The sequence below is a fragment of the Oncorhynchus mykiss genome, chromosome 3 (assembly GCF_013265735.2).
Source record: "Oncorhynchus mykiss isolate Arlee chromosome 3, USDA_OmykA_1.1, whole genome shotgun sequence".
Classification (NCBI taxonomy): Eukaryota; Metazoa; Chordata; class Actinopteri; order Salmoniformes; family Salmonidae; genus Oncorhynchus; species Oncorhynchus mykiss.
The window spans coordinates 81,366,820-81,389,792 of NC_048567.1; the positions used below are offsets into that span (position 1 = coordinate 81,366,820).

General features: G+C 48.3%; 1 protein-coding gene across 1 annotated transcript in view; it reads left to right on the plus strand.

Annotated features, from left to right (window-relative positions):
- The first annotated feature begins 3,540 nt into the window (after nucleotides 1-3,540).
- Nucleotides 3,541-22,973, plus strand: part of znf804a (zinc finger protein 804A) — a 158,875-nt gene continuing 139,442 nt past the window's right edge. Inside the window, exon 1 of the mRNA XM_036965244.1 lies at nucleotides 3,541-4,275. Coding sequence (XP_036821139.1) covers nucleotides 4,165-4,275 — 111 coding nt within the window. The 5' untranslated portion in view covers nucleotides 3,541-4,164. The remainder of the gene's footprint in view (nucleotides 4,276-22,973) is intronic.

Genomic DNA, 22,973 nt, shown 5'->3' on the forward strand with positions numbered 1-22,973 from the left:
AAATTGTGTTGCTTAGTTACAAGGCTTTATTGGTTGTTTTTAAATGTGAGGCACAGCTCCACTCTTGGCTGTGCTGTTCTGCTAGACCAAATAAAGCCTCTCACTCCTAGCCATTCTAATTGACCAAATCAAGCCTCTCACTCCTAGTCATTCTAATTGACCAAATCAAGCCTCTCACTCCTAGCCACTCTAATTGACCAAATCAAGCCTCTCACTCCTAGCCACTCTAATTGACCAAATCAAGCCTATATAACTCCTAGACATTCTAATTGACCAAATCAAGCCTCTCACTCCTAGCCATTCTAATTGACCAAATCAAGCCTATATAATTCCTAGCCATTCTAATTGACCATATCAAGCCTCTCACTCCTAGCCATTCTAATTGACCAAATCAAGCCTATATAATTCCTAGCCATTCTAATTGACCATATCAAGCCTCTCACTCCTAGCCATTCTAATTGACCAAATCAAGCCTCTCACTCCTAGCCACTCTAATTGACCAAATCAAGCCTCTCACTCCTAGCCACTCTAATTGACCAAATCAAGCCTCTCACTCCTAGCCACTCTAATTGACCATAACAAGCCTCTCACTCCTAGCCATTCTAATTGGCCATATCAAGCCTATATAAAACTATTCCTTCTGGGTAAACAAGTCATATGAGAAGTCTCAGACCTCGCACAATCCATTTCAGACTGCGCTGCGTGTCAGTGGGAGATTATCTTAAAATAGCTCAATGGATTCATTTCTCATTCATTCCGATTTTTACTTTTTTTTTTCTCTCTCTCTCTCTCTTGCATGACTTTTTCATCATCCCAGTCGATGATTTGAATATGCTGTGTTGTACTGTGATCTACATTACCTCGTGAGAGATGGTAGTGACTGTCTGATCTTCCTCTAAACAGACACGGTGTGATATAATATCCTTCGTTTGTTGAAAGGGAACAGAAATTCATCGGAGAATTAGAATGTTATTTTTTTTCTACCCAGTGCCGCGGGTCCACACTGAGCTAAAGCCACAAACATCGGCGTCGGCATGCAGAGCTTTACACTACGCTCACTATTTTCAGCACACAAATGTCTTTTAAACAGATGAACATATTACGAGATGGATGAGAGAGGACGTGACATGTGCTGTATCCTCATCTAGCAGCATTAGTCCTGCCTTTCCCCCTCTCTCAGCTTCTTACAGCCAGATGAGAGAGAAAGGAAAAGGGAGGAGGACAGAGAGAGATTGGAGGGGGGAGGAGGGAGGGGGGAGGAGGGAGGGTGACAGAGAGAGAGAGGGGGGGGGGGGTGAGGGAGGAGGGAGAAGGAGGGAGGGTGACAGAGAGATGGGGGGGGCGACAGAGCGAGAGGGAGGGGGGATGGAGGGTGACAGAGATAGAGGGAGGGAGGGCGACAGAGAGAGAGGGAGGGCGACTGAGAGAGAGGGGGGGCGACAGAGAGAGAGGGAGGGAGGGAGGGCGACAGAGCGGAAGGGAGGGAGGGCGACAGAGAGAGAGGGAGGGAGGGTGACAGAGAGAGGGGGGGCGACAGAGAGAGAGGGAGGGAGGGAGGGTTGACAGAGAGGGAGGGAGGGCGACAGAGAGAGAGGGAGGGAGGGTGACAGAGAGAGAGGGAGGTGACAGAGAGAGAGGGAGGAGGGGCGACAGAGAGAGAGGGAGGGAGGGCGACAGAGAGAGAGGGAGGGAGGGTGACAGAGAGAGAGGGAGGGAGGGAGGGCGACAGAGAGAGAGGGAGGGAGGGCGACAGAGAGAGAGGGGGGCGACAGAGAGAGGGGGGAGGGCGACAGAGAGAGTGGGAGGGGGAGGGAGGGTGACAGAGAGAGAGGGGGAGGGCGACAGAGAGAGAGGGAGGGCGGGGCGACAGAGAGAGAGGCGGGGAGGGCGACAGAGAGAGAGGGGGCGACAGAGAGAGGGGGGAGGGCGACAGAGAGAGTGGGAGGGGGAGGGAGGGTGACAGAGAGAGAGGGGGAGGGCGACAGAGAGAGAGGGAGGGGGGGGGGCGACAGAGAGAGAGGCGGGGAGGGCGACAGAGAGAGAGGGGAGAGGGCGACAGAGAGAGAGGGAGGGGGAGGGAGGGTGACAGAGAGAGAGGGAGGCGACAGAGAGAGAGGGGGGTGACAGAGAGAGGGGGGAGGGTGACAGAGAGAGAGGGAGGGGGGGGCGACAGCGAGAGAGAGAGGGGGGGCGACAGAGAGAGAGGGAGGGGGAGGGAGGGTGACAGAGAGAGAGGGAGGGGGGAGGGCGACAGAGAGAGAGTTGGGCGACAGAGAGAGGGGGGGAGAGCGACAGAGAGAGAGGGAGGGGGAGGGAGGGTGACAGAGAGAGAGGGAGGGGGGGGGGCGACAGAGCGAGAGGGGGGCGACAGAGAGAGGGGGGAGGGCGACAGAGAGAGGGGGGGAGGGCGACAGATAGAGAGGGAGGGGGAGGGAGGGTGACAGAGAGAGAAGGAGGGGGGGGCGACAGAGATAGAGTGTGTGTGTGCGTGTGTGTGTATTTGTGTGTGCGTGTGCGTGTGTGTATTTGTGTGTGCGTGTGTGTATTTGTGTGTGTGTGTGTATTTGTGTGTGTGTGTGCGTGTGCGTGTGTGTGTGTGTGTGCATGTGCTTGTGCGTGTGCGTGTGTGTGTGTGTGCGTGTGTGAGAGAGAGAGAGAGAGAGAGAGAGCGAGAGAGAGAGATGCTGCTGAATCCTGGTTGGCTGGGGAGCAGGGGGCTGACTCAGTGGCTCTAGAGAGAGAGAGAGAGAGAGAGAGAGAGAGAGAGAGAGAGAGGGAGAGGGAGATTGAGGGAGAGAGAGAGAGAGGGAGGCGGGAGAGCAGGCGGTGTGTGACAGATGCACTTCTCCAGCCCTATCCTCGCCATCAGACCAGTGGCTCTCTTCCATTGGCTCACTGCACTGGACCGGAAAACAGAAAACACTACAGCACCATGCCTGTTTCTGTCACTACGGCAAGCCTCTACCGCCACAGCTGCCACGACCGTGCAGCATCTCCTCTACCTCCAGCCAGCACTCAGACAGAGACTCGGAGAGAAAGCGGGAGCCCCCTGAAGACGGGTTCAGTGGAGTGAGGGAAGCAGAGGCTGGACCAGGGCTACGGATCTACCGACTGAAGCACCGAGCAGCTTGTTGTGTTTCTGTTCCTCTGCTGCGACCGCCTGAGCTCCGTCCAAGAGGAGAAGGAAAGGAACGAGGAAAACTGCTGCTGGGAACCTGAAAGAGCTGGAAGAAGGAAACAAAGCCCACGCAGCAACACCGTTCTGAAGTGGCTCAGAGAGACAGAGTGACTCTGAAGTGGCTCAGAGAGACAGACTGACTGAAGTGGCTCAGAGAGACAGAGTGACTGAAGTGGCTCAGAGAGACAGACTGACTCTGAAGTGGCTCAGAGAGACAGACTGACTGAAGTGGCTCAGAGAGACAGAGTGACTGACTGACTGAAGTGGCTCAGAGAGACAGAGTGACTCTGAAGTGACTCAGAGAGACAGACTGACTGAAGTGGCTCAGAGAGACAGAGTGACTGACTGACTGAAGTGGCTCAGAGAGACAGAGTGACTGAAGTGGCTCAGAGAGACAGACTGACTCTGAAGTGGCTCAGAGAGACAGATTGACTGACTGACTGAAGTGGCTCAGAGAGACAGAGTGACTGAAGTGGCTCAGAGAGACAGAGTGACTGAAGTGGCTCAGAGAGACAGAGTGACTGAAGTGGCTCAGAGAGACAGACTGACTGAGTGAAGTGACTCAGAGAGACAGACTGACTGAGTGAAGTGACTCAGAGAGACAGATTGACTGAAGTGGCTCAGAGAGACAGACTGACGGACTATGCTTCTCCTCCAGTAATAATCCAGGAGTCTTCTCTTCACTGACACGAGGAAGCCCTCTCTCAACCCCTGACTGAAGGACTGACCGCAGGGTTTTGATCAGAGCAGTGGCGGACACCGACGGCACGTAGCAAGTCTGTCCACAGGAGTTCTGTTCGGGTCTATTAGATCTGAGACGTTAGAATCCTCTTGACATCTGACTTGTCAGCGCAGGGAACGGCACTGTTTAAAAAAAACGACTTGGCTACAGGTTCTCTAGATCTCACACTCTGTACGACTTCTTCGTTGTCTTCTCGTGACTCTTGACTGTTTGTCTGTTGCGCTCAGTGGAAGCTCTGTGCCTCATGGCTTGCTACTACATTGTCATCAGCTCTACTCACCTCAGCAACGGCCACTTCAGGAACATCAAGGGAGTTTTCCGCGGACCCCTCAGCAAGAATGGCAACAAGAACTTGGTAAGAACTAGCGACTTAAAAAAAAAACTTTGTTTTTGTTTATTACTTTCTCGTTGTGTTTTGTGAGTACGTCGTGCTCGTGTTCTCTGCTATGATGGGTGGGACCGAAGCCTTCCAGAACTTAGTTTGACTCGGAAGCAAAGAGTAAGACGTCAAACGTGACTCTCTATCTTACTCTGTTGTGTCCAGCATGACTCTCTATCTTACTCTGTTGTGTCCAGCATGACTCTCTATCTTACTCTGTTTTCACAAGGGCATTGGACTCTTTCCTCTACCTCTTGTTTCTCCCCTGAAAGACATTTTGAGTAAAAGTATGTAAATGTAGAAACACTAGCCTGGTGGATTCGGTAAGCTGTTGTGCTACAACACAGAGAGAGTTCATTGTGTTCAAATGTTCCGGGTCGACATAGAGAACAGAACGGTGAACGTGTCACAGACCCACGGAGTTCATTTCAGTTCCAATGTTCCATCCTGACTGCCTGACAGAACAAGAACAAGAACAGAACGGTGAACGTGTCACAGAAGGACGTGTTCTGACCAGTGACCGTGTCTAAATTCCTACCAGATGGATGGCGAGCACGCCGCTAATCTCTAAACACGCAGTCATAAGTGATGTCATAGGATTGAGTCCTTAATCGTCCTTTTACTGTGGCTAGGGGTTTAGTTGTGATGTAAATTAATCCTTCTGTTTGCCCAACCAGAAACGTGCATTCTAGAATACACATTCCAAATTCCACAATCAGAACTCGAAATCTGGGGCAACACAGTGGGGAAATTAGGGGAGAGGAGAAATACGTCTAGAGATTTCTGCTTGGAGAGATTTTTTTTAGAGCTATTAATTATGTAAACAAAAAGTATGATCTCTCCATTGTTTGTCATAGAGATCATCGCCCACACCAGATATTATCAGTGCTGCTACCCGGATTACTCACTACACACACTAATCTAATTTAAATGAAAGAGTTAAGACTTCCTTAAAGGAGGAAGCGCCTTGGCTTTTCAAAGCATGTGAATATGCCGCTGATTAAATTGTTCATGCTCTCCCTAAACTAAAAAAAAACTCTCTCTCTCTCTACTCTTTGTCAGTCGAGGAGAACAGAGCTTTCCTGAAAGCCAACAACGGTCTCTTTTAACCAATCAGAAATGATTGGACATGAAATATTGAAGTGCTCTATTCCCACTCTATGAGTTCTCTGTCTCCCACATTGTGTTTAACAGAATAGCAGCGCGCGTCAGGGCACTGAGAAGGAAGCTGTAGCAGCAACCTCTCCTTCTCTGTGGCCAGGGCTGGGTGCTCTGGGCCATTACCCAGGCTCCATCTAGCTTCCACCCCTCAGGGTTATCGTTTCACTCCATCTCTCACTGCGGGGGAGACCTGATGTCATTTAATCTAGAATTACTTAGAGGCCGGGAGCAGAGGACGGGGGTGATGGGGGATGTCCCGTCCTGCCAGCACCACACACAGCCACTGTAAATATACTGAGAGAGAGAGAGAGAGAGAGAGAGAGAGAGAGAGAGAGAGAGAGAGAGAGAGAGAGAGAGAGAGAGAGAGAGAGAGAGAGAGATGTGACAGAGAGAGACAGAGAGAGACAGAGAGATAGAGAGAGAGACAGAGATGAGACAGAGAGAGAGAGAGAGAGACAGAGAGAGAGAGAGAGAGAGAGACAGAGAGAGACAGAGAGAGACAGAGAGATAGAGAGAGAGACAGAGATGAGACAGAGAGAGAGAGAGAGACAGAGAGAGAGACAGAGAGAGAGACAGAGAGAGAGATAGAGAGAGACAGAGAGATAGAGAGAGAGACAGAGATGAGACAGAGAGAGAGAGAGAGAGAGACAGAGAGAGAGACAGAGAGAGAGACAGAGAGAGAGATAGAGAGAGAGACAGAGATGAGACAGAGAGAGGGGACGGAGAGATGGGACAGACAGAGGTGGCTCCAATCTAAACTACTGGAGTAAAACAGCCATGTACTACAGTCGACATGGTCAACTACCGATGTATTCGTATGTAACCTAGAGACTGATGATAGAGAATAACCTAATTATATATACACATATATCATAAATACTAACACATTGTCTATTTATTTGATCTCTTAAAACCTGCTACAACACATGATAACACCCACAATGATGACAGATTGTCCCACAGATCAAGCAATCCACTGTCAAACACATCCCAAAGAAACATTTTGAAATATAACTACTACTAATAATAATATAATAATAATTACATAATATAATAAGTATACACAGCTAGGACATTGTGGCGTTGTGCTCTTTGTCCGTTCTACATAGCATTATGAATGTCGACTTGAAACATGGACTATCAACGATGTATTCACAAATGGTTCAAAACGACCGATTGTCTGATTGTATATCCTCTAATAAACTCGCCGCAATGAAACATGGCAGAGAATTAGGAGGTAAACAAACCAGTAAACAAAAAAAAATTAGGAGGTAAACAAACTAGTAAACAAAAAAATTTAGGAGGTAAACAAACCAGTAAACAAAAACAATTAGGAGGTAAACAAACCAAAAAATTAGGAGGCGTTATAGAGGAAAGTCAGATCAACCCAGTAAACAAAACAAAAAAGGCTAAACAAATACGGATTCAAATAAAATAAAAATAAATGAATTATTGAAAACCAGTCAGAACATATGTGTAATTTAAAATTAAATGCTTCTTCAAAACTCTCTCTGTCAAATAGGAAAAGGATTTCAGAATATTCAGTTAGAGATACTACACTAGATGTTCAGTGTCTGGGCTCTGGGCTTCTATGTGGTGATCTAGACACACATCTCATCGGAAAGACACCTACCTGCAACACAACAGTCCTCATTTCCAGAAAGAGTTTGGATACAAAAGAGGGGGAGAGAGATGTCTCAGTCTATATGTTGTTGTTGGTCGCACAATGGTGGGTGACTCTGTGGACAGCTCTGTGTTAGGAGACAGTGTGTTAGTGGTGGGACAGCTCTGTGTTAGGAGACAGTGTGTTAGTGGTCGGACAGCTCTGTGTTAGGAGACAGTGTGTTAGTGGTGGGACAGCTCTGTGTTAGGAGACAGTGTGTTAGTGGTCGGACAGCTCTTTGTTAGGAGACAGTGTGTTAGTGGTCGGACAGTGGTAACTCTGTGGACAGCTCTGTGTTAGGAGACAGTGTGTTAGTGGTGGGACAGCTCTGTGTTAGGAGACAGTGTGTTAGTGGTCGGACAGCTCTGTGTTAGGAGACAGTGTGTTAGTGGTCGGACAGCTCTGTGTTAGGAGACGGTGTGTTAGTGGTCGCACAGTGGGTGACTCTGTGGACAGTTCCGTGTTAGGAGACAGTGTGTTAGTGGTGGGACAACTCTGTGTTAGGAGACAGTGTGTTAGTGGTCGCACAGTGGGTGACTCTGTGGACAGCTCTGTGTTAGGAGACAGTATGTTTGTTGTTTTATCTGTTATATATTATTAGTGCTAAATCTATTCATATTGTTGTCAAGGTTGTGTTCATATTTGTATGTGCATCACTTCGCTTTGGCAACACTGACCTTCTCCTTCATGCAAATAAAGCATAGCAAATATGAATATGATAGCGAGAGATAGGGGGAGATAGACAGGGAGAGAGAGAGAGATATAATGATAGAGAGAGATGGGGAGAGAGAAAGAGATAGGGAGAGATAATGACGGAGAGTGAAAGATATAGGGAGGGAGAGTGAGAAATATAGATATATATAGAGAGAGAGATAGGGAGAGAGAGATAGGGAGAGAGAGAGAGATAGGGAGAGAGAGACAGGGAGAGAGAGAGAGAGAGAGAGAGAGGATGAAAGAGACAGAGAGAGAGAGAGAGAGAGAATGAGAGAGAGAGAGAATGAGAAAGAGAAAGAGAAAGAGAAAGAGAAAGAGAGATAAGGAGGGAGAGCGAGCTTATTTCCCTTTAGTTTATTGTTTTCAACTTGCTTTGGCAATGCCAATAAAGTTAATTTTATTTAATTGTTAGAGAGAGAGTAGAGAGAAAGAGATAGGGAGAGAGAGAGAGAGAGAGAGAGTAGAGAGAAAGAGATGGGGAGGGAGAGAGAGAGAGAGAGTGAGAGAGAGAGAGAGAGAGAGAGAGAGGGGGGGGGAGGGGATGAGAGATGAAGCCAGGGATGGAGGTAGGAAAAAAGGGAGGGTAAGGAGGGCTCCAGTGGTCATCGTTATACCACAGCGGACTTGATGCTGCTGCGTGGTGGTAATGGAGTGCCCCTCAGAGAGTCCCAAGGGACTGTAATTAGTGATACTTTCTACATGAGCCTGAGCTGGATTGCTGCTACGCCCGCTCAGTACATCAACACGCATCGCAGGGCTCAGTACAGAGACACAGAATAATCACCATTAGATAAACGTAACACATGAGAGGATTCAGTGAAAGTTCAAGTAGCCGAGGCTACGTTCCGTCTGCTGGTGTTCTGTCTACTACTTCAGATACCTCTTTAGAATCTGATGTTGTGATATTTTAAATCAGTGCTCATCGCTATGTCTTTGGAGTTAAATGTAAAAAATAAATAAATAAATAAATAAATAAATAAATAATTAAAACTTAAATGTGTATTGTAAAACAAAAAAAAGACAGGCTTTCAGTCCGCTGTAGTTGTCCTTCTATCCGGGATCTCCAGCTGCATGAAGCTGGTCCTTTGTTACATGGGTAAATGAGTGGTCGTCAATGTGGCTTTTGGAATTGAACTTACGTCTAGATATGTTTGAAGCTGTGTCGGCCTGATGGTGTGGGTGTTATACTGTGTTGCTGGTTGTTAACTGTGATTGGCTGGCTGTGAAGTACAGAGAAACGTCAGAGGAATATCTTCCCTGGAGAGATGTTCAGAAGACAGCAGTAACACTGGAACGATCTCAAACTGTTATCAGAGGCAGTAGATTTCAGTCCGAACAGTTAGACTAAGGCTGGTATCAGATGGCCTAACAACTGGGTGGTTTAAAAAGGCCAAATGCAGACGTTTTTTTTATCTCAATGTCAAATTATTTCTGGGTAACAATAAAGTACCTTACTGTAATTATTTGCAATTAAAATTGTAAAAAAAATGAAAAAATAAACAATTTCTTCTTAAACAAAGAGCAATTTCTCAATAAATAATTTTTATTGGTCTACCAAAACTTCATCCCACCAAAACAGGCTGAAATTTCAGGCGGTCTTTTACACTAAAACGGCAATATCATATTTTTCCACAATTTCAAAGTATTATTCCAGTGTCATAGTGTTGAAATACAGTAAATAAATGACAGAAAAAACTGTTTATTGACTGCACCGGGCTTTCGATGTCCGCTCTGCTCCCCCTGTGAATCTCTAATTAGCATAAATGTATATTTTTTAATCATCAAAACCTGTCAAAGTTAAAGACATCTGTATTTTTTGCATGGGCTGTGTCTCCATCCACTGCATTGGCCGATGTCGACCTTCCTCATCTGCGGTGGAAGGTAACACAGCTACAGCACTGTTAGTCAGACCAGGAGATATCCCGAAAATCAGTCTTGTCACGAAAACGTCTTTAGTGTCCGAATGGTTTAGCCGACAGACCAATATGACCCCTTTACGGACAAATGAGACTCTCACGAACACAATGGTGTTCTCCGAGAACTCATCTGAATCTAACCAGGCCCCGGGAAAATGAATGGAAAAGAATCGGGCATTTCCACTTCAGAGGTGTACTGATATAAACATTTCAAAAATGTCATCAGAGTTTATGTCTCAGATATGGGACATTAACTTCAAAACACACTTCGTTTTGATGTATTCGCATCTGTTTTTTCAATGTCTGAATCTGATATTCAATGCGTTTCTATGGGTCAAATTCAATGTTTGAATCTGATATTCAATGCGTTTCTATGGGTCAAATTCAATGTTTGAATCTGATATTCAATGTGTTTCTATGGGTCAAATTCAATGTTTGAATCTGATATTCAATGCGTTTCTATGGGCCAAATTCAATGTTTCATCAAATATATATTTTTTTATATACCTCTTTGTTACCCACAAGGGTCCGAAAAATTCTTAAGAAAAAAGCTAAATGACCCATCTTAAAACAATTCCCTATGTTAGCTTAGTAGAAACCCATCTCTCGGATCCTTAGACCTTAGCAAAAGTGACAGCTCTTCTCTTTAATAATTTCCAACTTTAAAACTCATTACATTATATAGATGTCATTCTGAAGAGCATCAGATCAGATGCCCTTTCAACTAGTGGTTTTACGAGAGAGAGAGAGAGAGAGAGAGAGAGAGAGAGAGAGAGAGAGAGGGAGAGAGAGAGAGAGGGAGAGAGAGAGAGAGTTAGAGAGAGAGAGTTAGAGAGACAGAGAGAGAGAGAGAGAGAGAGAGAGAGAGAGAGAGAGAGAGAGAGAGAGAGAGAGGGAGAGAGAGAGAGAGAGAGAGAGAGAGAGAGAGAGAGAGAGAGAGAGAGAGAGAGAGAGAGAGAGAGAGAGAGGGAGAGAGAGAGAGAGAGGGAGAGAGAGAGAGAGAGAGAGAGAGAGAGAGAGAGAGAGAGAGAGAGAGAGAGAGAGAGAGAGAGAGAGAGAGAGAGAGAGAGAGAGAGAGAGAGAGAGAGAGAGAGAGAGAGAGGGAGAGAGAGAGAGAGAGGGAGAGAGAGAGAGAGAGAGAGAGAGAGAGAGAGAGAGAGAGAGAGAGAGAGGGAGAGAGAGAGAGAGAGAGGGGATACTCTTCCCACTCTAATTTCTCCAACACTCATTATACTGAACTACTGCATCGTTCATTTAATAGGAGCGTGATATACTGACCTGTTGTTGTCGGGAATAGAAACTCATTTGGCTTTAAATCATTATAACAGTCTCCCTTCCATAGAAATACTCCCCCTGATGCAGTGTGTTAACGATGTTTAATTGCTTTAATCTGTTTTATGTTCCAAAAAATTTTCATTTTAAAGTCTGACAGTGTTTTGTGTCAAAATGTAAATAGAGAATTTGACAGATTTCACAAGCTTTCTCAACAAACTATTTTCTTAAGAACCGTTCTGAAATCATTATCTGTTTCCGCCCCCCTCCAACTCCAAATATAAGATGGCAATAGACATACCTCTATACATACCTCTAGACACTAGACATACCTCTAGACACTAGACATACCTCTAGACATACCTCTAGACTAACTTCTAGACACTAGACATACCTCTAGACATACCTCTAGACATACCTCTAGACATACCTTCAGACATACCTCTATGCATACCTCTATACATACCTCTAGACATACCTCTAGACACTAGACATACCTCTAGACATTCCTCTAGACATACCTCTAGATATACCTCTAGACATACATACCTCTAGACATACCTCTAGACATACCTCTAGACATACCTCTAGACATACCTCTAGACACTAGACATACCTCTAGACATACCTCTAGACAAACCTCTAGAAATACCTCTAGACATACCTCTAGAGATACCTCCAGACATACCTCTATGCATACCTCTATACATACCTCTAGACATACCTCTAGACACTAGACATACCTCTAGACATTCCTCTAGACATACCTCTAGACATACCTCTAGACATACATACCTCTAGACATACCTCTAGACATACCTCTAGACATACCTCTAGACGCTAGACATACCTCTAGACACACCTCTAGACACACCTCTAGACTGTATGTCTCTGGTACTATATGTCTCTGGTACTATAAGTCTCTGGTACTGTATGTCTCTGGTACTGTATGTCTCTGGTACTGTATGTCTCTGGTACTATATGTCTCTGGTACTATATGTCTCTGGTACTATAAGTCTCTGGTACTGTATGTCTCTGGTACTGTATGTCTCTGGTACTGTATGTCTCTGGTACTATATGTCTCTGGTACTATATGTCTCTGGTACTGTATGTCTCTGGTACTATATTCTTCTGGTCTTAGCTGAACCATGTGGTACTATATGTCTCTGGTACTATATGTCTCTGGTACTATATGTCTCTGGTACTTTATGTCTCTGGTACTATATGTCTCTGGTACTATATGTCTCTGGTACTATATGTCTCTGGTACTATATGTCTCTGGTCTTAACTGAACCATCTGCTACTGTATGTCTCTGGTCTTAACTGAACCATGTGGTACTGTATGTCTCTGGTACTATATGTCTCTGGTACTATATGTCTCTGGTCTTAACTGAACCATCTGCTACTGTATGTCTCTGGTACTATATGTCTCTGGTACTGTATGTCTCTGGTACTATATGTCTCTGGTACTGTATGTCTCTGGTACTGTATGTCTCTGGGACTGTATGTCTCTGGGACTATATGTCTCTGGTACTATATGTCTCTGGTACTATATGTCTCTGGTACTATATGTCTCTGGTCTTCACTGAACCATGTGGTACTGTATGTCTCTGGTACTGTATGTCTCTGGTACTGTATGTCTCTGGTACTGTATATCTCTGGTACTGTGTGTCTCTGGTACTGTATGTCTCTGGTCTTAACTGAACCATGTGGTACTATATGTCTCTGGTACTATATGTCTCTGGTACTATATGTCTCTGGTACTGCATGTCTCTGGTACTGTATGTCTCTGGTACTATATGTCTCTGGTACTGTATGTCTCTGGTACTATATGTCTCTGGTACTGTATGTCTCTGGTACTGTATGTCTCTGGGACTGTATGTCTCTGGGACTATATGTCTCTGGTACTATATGTCTCTGGTACTATATGTCTCTGGTACTATATGTCTCTGGTCTTCACTGAACCATGTGGTACTGTATGTCTCTGGTACTGTATGTCTCTGGTACTGTATGTCTCTGGTACTATATGTCTCTGGTACTGTATGTCTCTGGTACTATATGTCTCTGGTACTGTATGTCTCTGGTACTGTATGTCTCTGGGACTGTATGTCTCTGGGACTATATGTCTCTGGTACTATATGTCTCTGGTACTATATGTCTCTGGTACTATATGTCTCTGGTCTTCACTGAACCATGTGGTACTGTATGTCTCTGGTACTGTATGTCTCTGGTACTGTATGTCTCTGGTACTATATGTCTCTGGTACTGTATGTCTCTGGTACTGTATATCTCTGGTACTGTGTGTCTCTGGTACTGTATGTCTCTGGTCTTAACTGAACCATGTGGTACTATATGTCTCTGGTACTATATGTCTCTGGTACTATATGTCTCTGGTACTGCATGTCTCTGGTACTGTATGTCTCTGGTACTATATGTCTCTGGTAATATATGTATCTGGTCTTAACTGAACCATGTGGTACTATATGTCTCTGGTACTATATGTCTCTGGTAATATTTGTCTCTGGTCTTAACTGAACCTCAGCCCTTGCCGTAGAAACAACCCGGTCGTTCTTTGTCTCCATGGATGCACCCTGAGCATAAACCTCTTCGAACTAAAGAGCTATTTTACCAGAGATATATAAAAAATGTATATATATATATATATATATATATATTTGGGATCCACTGCTATAGGCAATGGAAATACTCTATTGGAACCACTGCTATAGGCATTTGAAATACTCTATTGCTATGACAAACATAATGAATACCTGTTTAAACCTGCCTCAGTCCTCATACATCTCCTCTGTCATTTATAACTTCTGTCAGACAGAGAATGAACCATGGTGTGTGTGCGAGTGGGTATTTCTCTCCGTTCTCTCCGTTCAACCCTGGCTGTCCTGAATATGCATGTGGCAGGGGGGTTATTTCCATGGTTTTATCGATTTCCCTTCTGAGTCATTTGGCCAGCTGGGGCTGTAGAGTGGCTGCCAGGTCGGAGAGGAGTGTGTGTGTGTGTGTGTGTGTGTGTGTGTGTGTGTGTGTGTGTGTGTGTGTGTGTGTGTGTGTGTGTGTGTGTGTGTGTGTGTGTGTGTGTGTGTGTGTGTGTGTGTTTGTGTGTGTGTGTGTATGTGTGTGTGTTTAACTATTCTTGTGGGGACCAGAAGTTCCCACAAGAGTAGTAAACAAACAAACATTTGACCAACTGTGGACATTTTGTTAGTACCCACAAGGTCAAAAGCTATTTCTAGTAGTTATTTTTGGTTAAGGTTAGAATTAGTGTTAGGGTTAGGAACTAGGGTTAGGGTTAGGGTTAGGATAAGTGTTAGGGTTAGGAACTAGGGTTAAGGTTAGGGTTAGGATAAGGGTTAGGGTTAGGAACTAGGGTTAAGGTTAGGGTTAGGGTTAGGGTTAGGGTTAGGAACTAGGGTTAAGGTTAGGGTTAGGATAAGGTTTAGGGTTAGGATAAGGGTTAGGGTTAGGGTTAGGAACTAGGGTTAAGGTTAGGGTTAGGATAAGGTTTAGGGTTAGGAACTAGGGTTAAGGTTAAGGTTAGGATAAGTGTTAGGGTTAGGAACTAGGGTTAAGGTTAGGGTTAGGATAAGTGTTAGGGTTAGGAACTAGGGTTAAGGTTAGGGTTAGGATAAGGGTTAGGGTTAGGAACTAGGGTTAAGGTTAGGGTTAGGGTTAGGAACTAGGGTTAAGGTTAGGGTTAGGATAAGGTTTAGGGTTAGGAACTAGGGTTAAGGTTAGGGTTAGGATAAGGGTTAGGGTTAGGATAAGGGTTAGGGTTAGGGTTAGGAACTAGGGTTAAGGTTAGGGGTAGGATAAGGTTTAGGGTTAGGAACTAGGGTTAAGGTTAGGGTTAGGAACTAGGGTTAAGGTTAGGGTTAGGATAAGGTTTAGGGTTAGGAACTAGGGTTAAGGTTAGGGTTGGGATAAGGTTTAGGGTTAGGAACTAGGGTTAAGGTTAGGGTTAGGATAAGGTTTAGGGTTAGGAACTAGGGTTAAGGTTAGGGTTAGGATAAGGTTTAGGGGTTAGGGGTTAGGAACTAGGGTTAAGGTTAGGGTTAGGATAAGGCTTAGGGGTTAGGGGTTAGGAACTAGGGTTAAGGTTAGGGTTAGGATAAGGCTTAGGGGTTAGGGGTTAGGAACTAGGGTTAAGGTTAGGGTTAGAATAAGGCTTAGGGGTTAGGGGTTAGGAACTAGGGTTAAGGTTAGGGTTAGGATAAGGCTTAGGGGTTAGGGGTTAGGAACTAGGGTTAAGGTTAGGGTTAGGATAAGGCTTAGGGGTTAGGAACTAGGGTTAAGGTTAGGGTTAGGATAAGGTTTAGGGTTAGGGAAAATCTTTATTTTGAATATCACTGAATTGTGTGTCCCCACAAGGTTAGCTGCACAGGAGTGTGTGTGTGTGTGTGTGTGTGTGTGTGTGTGTGTGTGTGTTGTAAATAAGAATTTGAACTGACTTAAATAAAGGTTAAATAAAATCAATACATAAATAATAAATTAGAGAACAGAAGGTTGAGGTCACAACGTAAACGAAACTAAATCCTCTCCTTGGTGTTTGTTTCTTCTGACCGTATGGCGTCATATACCCAATACTTCACATGGAGTTAAAAAATCTCTGTCAATCACTCACTCAATCAATACTGTCAGCGTCGTGTGTACAGGTGGCAGGGAAGTCAGGCGCAGGAGAGTCAAAATGGAGTGTAAATGGAGTCTTTTAATAAATGTCCACGGAACATGCTCCATAACACTAAAATGTACAGACATGAGTAAACATGGGTACGAGGTACCCGTCACGCACCAACACAACAAATAAACAACACTGACAAATAAAACAATCTCTGACAAAGACATGAGGGGAAACAGAGGGTTAAATACACAACAGGTAATGAATGGGATTGAAAACAGGTGTGTGGGAAGACAAGACAAAACCAATGGAAAATGAAAAATGGATCAATGATGGCTAGAAGACCGGTGACGTCGAACGCCGAGCACCGCCCGAACAAGGAGAGGCAACGACTTCGGTAGTTTTACGTACATTCCCTCCTCTGTTCCTTTGTTTGGGGATGCAGGTACAGTAGCCTAGTGGTTAGAATGTTGAGCCAATAACCGAAAGGTTGCTGGATTGAATCCCCCGAGCTGACAAGGTAAAAATCTGTTGTTCTGCCCCTGAACAATGCAGGTAACCCACTGTTCCCCGGTAGGTTGTCATTGTAAATAATAATTTGTTCATAACTGCCTTAAATGAAGGTTACATTTAAAAAATGTTTTAAGCATAAAAGTCTTCATCATCCTCAGATGTGGTGCTTTGTCCTGGTCCAAAATCACTTCTCTGGTCCTTATCCAACATGAACCAGGAGGCAGAGAGAAGGAGGGAGAGAGAGAGAGAGAGGGAGAGGGAAAGAGAGAGAGGGAGAGAGAGCGATTAAGAGAGGGAGAGGGAGAGGGAGAAAGAAAGTGAGGGAGAGAGAGAGAGAGAGGGAGAGAGAGAGAGAGAGAGGGAGAGGGAGAGAGAGAGAGAGGGAGAGAGAGAGAGAGAGGGAGAGGGAGAGGGAGAAAGAGAGAGGAGAGGGACATCTAACCTTTCTGTCCTCTGCACACAGCCTGCTAGCTTTACAAGGCGATCTGAGATGTTCATCCAAGGCAATTATAAGCAAGGAGGTTACGTAGCATTTATGGCTTTTTAAAACACAGTTACATTCATTCACCTGTAACTTGGCTTTGCCTGAACCAAGGCAGCTCAGTGTCGGCTGTTAGTGATGATGTCATACCGATTTTTTCCTTCTTTCCACGTCTATACGGCTTAGCTGACAAAGTCCTGAAAACACGCTTCAACGGGGCAGAAGGCCATGTGTTGTCATGATAACTCAAGCATGTTCCCCTGTAACTTGATATCTTTCCGTTCATATCTCTTCGTATCAGATTTAACAATTGTATTTTTCCCGTAACTTGTATCAACGGAGATGATATTTCCGTGTGCAGAACGTTATTTCACCGTCATTGAACGGTAGCTTCACAACACCCTCTGTTCAGGACAGGTAATTGGTGTGACAGTCTTTATTAAATCCTCCCAATAAATGTCCTACCTCAGCTAAGCACACAGCACCTCACAGCACCACACTGCACCACCCAGCACCACACAGCACCACACAGCACCGCACAGCACCTCACAGCACCACACAGCACCACACAGAACCTCACAGCACCTCACAGCACCACACAGCACCACACAGAACCTCACAGCACCACACAGCACCACACAGCACCACACAGCACCTCACAGCACCACACAGCACCACACAGCACCTCACAGCACCACACAGCACCACACAGCACCACACAGCACCACAGGTGTGACAGTAAACGCAACAGTCGTTAGTTACAGAAGTTTCGGGCAGTTACACAGACTCCTATGCATTATTAACATGAGGCGTAGAGGACCCGGAGTGTGCAAAGTTGTAAGCACTGCCGGAGGAACAGACTAGTCAGTTACCTCTACTACTCACACAGGAAAAGGAATGTGTGGTGTGTCTGTTGTGTGGGTGTGTTGTGCAAGGTAGCTGTTTAATATGCACGGCCTATCCCCTCTGCCGCTGTTCATAAATGGCTGAGCCATTTACATAACCCCACTTGGTGTTGTTCGCAAAGTACTGCTCTGTTAACATTCAGAGCATACCGAGGTTTTCGAGCGGGCGTGCGTGTTGTGTGTGTGTGTGTGTGTGTGTGTGTGTGTGTGTGTGTGTGTGTGTGGGGGGGGGGGTTACAGTCAAATGAGTGTATAGATATATAAAGGTCCGCCATATGAAGTCTCCCCTCCACTTATGCTTTCCTACCTCCATCCATCCCTACATCCTTCTACACATGAAAAGGGATGGTAACCTATTCATGTCAGCAGTCGTTAGTTACAGCAGTAGGCATATATATATATATATATATATATATATATATATACACACACACACACACACACACACACACACACACACACACGTTCCTTGAAAATACACCCCTGGATAAATCGCTATTCATGATTCACTAAGGCACGGCGGGAGAGGATGGAGAGGGCCTGCTGCTGTGCTATAATAGCACAATTACACAGTATCATGGCTGCATGACCCTTTTGGATCTCTGCTGGGCCCACCTGATACCGTCAGGGGTTGTATCCCAAATGGCACTCTATTCCCCATTGGCCCTTGGTTTAAAAAGTAGTTAAAAAGTAGTGCACTATATAGGTAGGGAATAGGATTCCAGTTGGGACACATTAAAAAAAAACACTTTCAGTGCAAAATGGTGAAATGTCTCATGATGCTTCAACTCGGTTGTTGGTCTGACTCAAATCCTGACGCTGTTGTTTCTTTTGACAGTCGTAAATATTTAAATCGCGAAACAATGTGAATCTTAACTTTAATATCTGTTGTTTTGACTACTGTTATGAATGTAATCTTGTGACAGCGAAAGCAAAACAAAATGTTGGCTCCTGAAACACTTCTGAGGGAGCATCTGATGCACGGCCTCTTTGGCTCGAAATGGCACCATTTGACTTTTGTACTACAACTTCTCAGTGTTCCTGCATTTTAAACTGTCAACACTCAAATGGAAGAAAACGAGCGACAAGAACTCTTCACCACGGCCCCTTTTTTCTGACATTTATCTGACGGTTGATGCCTGAGATCGTCCAGTCGTGTCCTCAAGGACTGCGACTTACACCATCGTCGTCAGGGACCAATCAGCTTTGACCTCAAAACCAAAGCAACTAAAGCCCACAACAGTTAAAATGGCGCCGGAAGGAATGAAGGCCGTTTTACGGGTTCGTTACCAACTGTGATATTTAGCAAACTTTTTTTTTGTACATAATGTTTCGTGAAGAGTGCTTCTGGACATCAGAACACCAACCTCGATTTAGACGAGGACTTCTACTTTAATGAGTCGGAGGCGAAAGACGTATTGATTATTCAAGATCCTCTTACACTCTTAGAAGGCAAAGACTATAGAGGCCGGCGCGAGGGCACCCTGGTGAGAATATGGCGGGTAATGACGCCGCTACAGAGGCCGGCGTGAGGGCACCCTGGTGAGAATACAGCGGGTAATGACGCCGCTACAGAGGCCGGCGTGAGGGCACCCTGGTGAGAATACAGCGGGTAATGACGCCGCTACAGAGGCCGGCGTGAGGGCACCCTGGTGAGAATACAGCGGGTAATGACGCCGCTACAGAGGCCGGCGTGAGGGCACCCTGGTGAGAATACAGCGGGTAATGACGCCGCTACAGAGGCCGGCGTGAGGGCACCCTGGTGAGAATACAGCGGGTAATGACGCCGCTACAGAGGCCGGCGTGAGGGCACCCTGGTGAGAATACAGCGGGTAATGACGCCGCTACAGAGGCCGGCGTGAGGGCACCCTGGTGAGAATACAGCGGGTAATGACGCCGCTACAGAGGCCGGCGTGAGGGCACCCTGGTGAGAATACAGCGGGTAATGACGCCGCTACAGAGGCCGGCGTGAGGGCACCCTGGTGAGAATACAGCGGGTAATGACGCCGCTACAGAGGCCGGCGTGAGGGCACCCTGGTGAGAATACAGCGGGTAATGACGCCGCTACAGAGGCCGGCGCGAGGGCACCCTGGTGAGAATACAGCGGGTAATGACGCCGCTACAGAGGCCGGCGCGAGGGCACCCTGGTGAGAATACAGCGGGTAATGACGCCGCTACAGAGGCCGGCGTGAGGGCACCCTGGTGAGAATACAGCGGGTAATGACGCCGCTACAGAGGCCGGCGCGAGGGCACCCTGGTGAGAATACAGCGGGTAATGACGCCGCTACAGAGGCCGGCGTGAGGGCACCCTGGTGAGAATACAGCGGGTAATGACGCCGCTACAGAGGCCGGCGTGAGGGCACCCTGGTGAGAATACAGCGGGTAATGACGCCGCTACAGAGGCCGGCGTGAGGGCACCCTGGTGAGAATACAGCGGGTAATGACGCCGCTACAGAGGCCGGCGTGAGGGCACCCTGGTGAGAATACAGCGGGTAATGACGCCGCTACAGAGGCCGGCGTGAGGGCACCCTGGTGAGAATACAGCGGGTAATGACGCCGCTACAGAGGCCGGCGTGAGGGCACCCTGGTGAGAATACAGCGGGTAATGACGCCGCTACAGAGGCCGGCGTGAGGGCACCCTGGTGAGAATACAGCGGGTAATGACGCCGCTACAGAGGCCGGCGTGAGGGCACCCTGGTGAGAATACAGCGGGTAATGACGCCGCTACAGAGGCCGGCGTGAGGGCACCCTGGTGAGAATACAGCGGGTAATGACGCCGCTACAGAGGCCGGCGTGAGGGCACCCTGGTGAGAATACAGCGGGTAATGACGCCGCTACAGAGGCCGGCGTGAGGGCACCCTGGTGAGAATACAGCGGGTAATGACGCCGCTACAGAGGCCGGCGTGAGGGCACCCTGGTGAGAATACAGCGGGTAATGACGCCGCTACAGAGGCCGGCGTGAGGGCACCCTGGTGAGAATACAGCGGGTAATGACGCCGCTACAGAGGCCGGCGTGAGGGCACCCTGGTGAGAATACAGCGGGTAATGACGCCGCTACAGAGGCCGGCGTGAGGGCACCCTGGTGAGAATACAGCGGGTAATGACGCCGCTACAGAGGCCGGCGTGAGGGCACCCTGGTGAGAATACAGCGGGTAATGACGCCGCTACAGAGGCCGGCGTGAGGGCACCCTGGTGAGAATACAGCGGGTAATGACGCCGCTACAGAGGCCGGCGTGAGGGCACCCTGGTGAGAATACAGCGGGTAATGACGCCGCTACAGAGGCCGGCGTGAGGGCACCCTGGTGAGAATACAGCGGGTAATGACGCCGCTACAGAGGCCGGCGTGAGGGCACCCTGGTGAGAATACAGCGGGTAATGACGCCGCTACAGAGGCCGGCGTGAGGGCACCCTGGTGAGAATACAGCGGGTAATGACGCCGCTACAGAGGCCGGCGTGAGGGCACCCTGGTGAGAATACAGCGGGTAATGACGCCGCTACAGAGGCCGGCGTGAGGGCACCCTGGTGAGAATACAGCGGGTAATGACGCCGCTACAGAGGCCGGCGTGAGGGCACCCTGGTGAGAATACAGCGGGTAATGACGCCGCTACAGAGGCCGGCGTGAGGGCACCCTGGTGAGAATACAGCGGGTAATGACGCCGCTACAGAGGCCGGCGTGAGGGCACCCTGGTGAGAATACAGCGGGTAATGACGCCGCTACAGAGGCCGGCGTGAGGGCACCCTGGTGAGAATACAGCGGGTAATGACGCCGCTACAGAGGCCGGCGTGAGGGCACCCTGGTGAGAATACAGCGGGTAATGACGCCGCTACAGAGGCCGGCGTGAGGGCACCCTGGTGAGAATACAGCGGGTAATGACGCCGCTACAGAGGCCGGCGTGAGGGCACCCTGGTGAGAATACAGCGGGTAATGACGCCGCTACAGAGGCCGGCGTGAGGGCACCCTGGTGAGAATACAGCGGGTAATGACGCCGCTACAGAGGCCGGCGTGAGGGCACCCTGGTGAGAATACAGCGGGTAATGACGCCGCTACAGAGGCCGGCGTGAGGGCACCCTGGTGAGAATACAGCGGGTAATGACGCCGCTACAGAGGCCGGCGTGAGGGCACCCTGGTGAGAATACAGCGGGTAATGACGCCGCTACAGAGGCCGGCGCGAGGGCACCCTGGTGAGAATACAGCGGGTAATGACGCCGCTACAGAGGCCGGCGTGAGGGCACCCTGGTGAGAATACAGCGGGTAATGACGCCGCTACAGAGGCCGGCGCGAGGGCACCCTGGTGAGAATACAGCGGGTAATGACGCCGCTACAGAGGCCGGCGTGAGGGCACCCTGGTGAGAATACAGCGGGTAATGACGCCGCTACAGAGGCCGGCGTGAGGGCACCCTGGTGAGAATACAGCGGGTAATGACGCCGCTACAGAGGCCGGCGTGAGGGCACCCTGGTGAGAATACAGCGGGTAATGACGCCGCTACAGAGGCCGGCGTGAGGGCACCCTGGTGAGAATACAGCGGGTAATGACGCCGCTACAGAGGCCGGCGTGAGGGCACCCTGGTGAGAATACAGCGGGTAATGACGCCGCTACAGAGGCCGGCGTGAGGGCACCCTGGTGAGAATACAGCGGGTAATGACGCCGCTACAGAGGCCGGCGTGAGGGCACCCTGGTGAGAATACAGCGGGTAATGACGCCGCTACAGAGGCCGGCGTGAGGGCACCCTGGTGAGAATACAGCGGGTAATGACGCCGCTACAGAGGCCGGCGTGAGGGCACCCTGGTGAGAATACAGCGGGTAATGACGCCGCTACAGAGGCCGGCGTGAGGGCACCCTGGTGAGAATACAGCGGGTAATGACGCCGCTACAGAGGCCGGCGTGAGGGCACCCTGGTGAGAATACAGCGGGTAATGACGCCGCTACAGAGGCCGGCGTGAGGGCACCCTGGTGAGAATACAGCGGGTAATGACGCCGCTACAGAGGCCGGCGTGAGGGCACCCTGGTGAGAATACAGCGGGTAATGACGCCGCTACAGAGGCCGGCGTGAGGGCACCCTGGTGAGAATACAGCGGGTAATGACGCCGCTACAGAGGCCGGCGTGAGGGCACCCTGGTGAGAATATGGCGGGTAATGACGCCGCTACAGAGGCCGGCGTGAGGGCACCCTGGTGAGAATACGGCGGGTAATGACGCCGCTACAGAGGCCGGCGTGAGGGCACCCTGGTGAGAATACAGCGGGTAATGACGCCGCTACAGAGGCCGGCGTGAGGGCACCCTGGTGAGAATACAGCGGGTAATGACGCCGCTACAGAGGCCGGCGTGAGGGCACCCTGGTGAGAATACAGCGGGTAATGACGCCGCTACAGAGGCCGGCGTGAGGGCACCCTGGTGAGAATACAGCGGGTAATGACG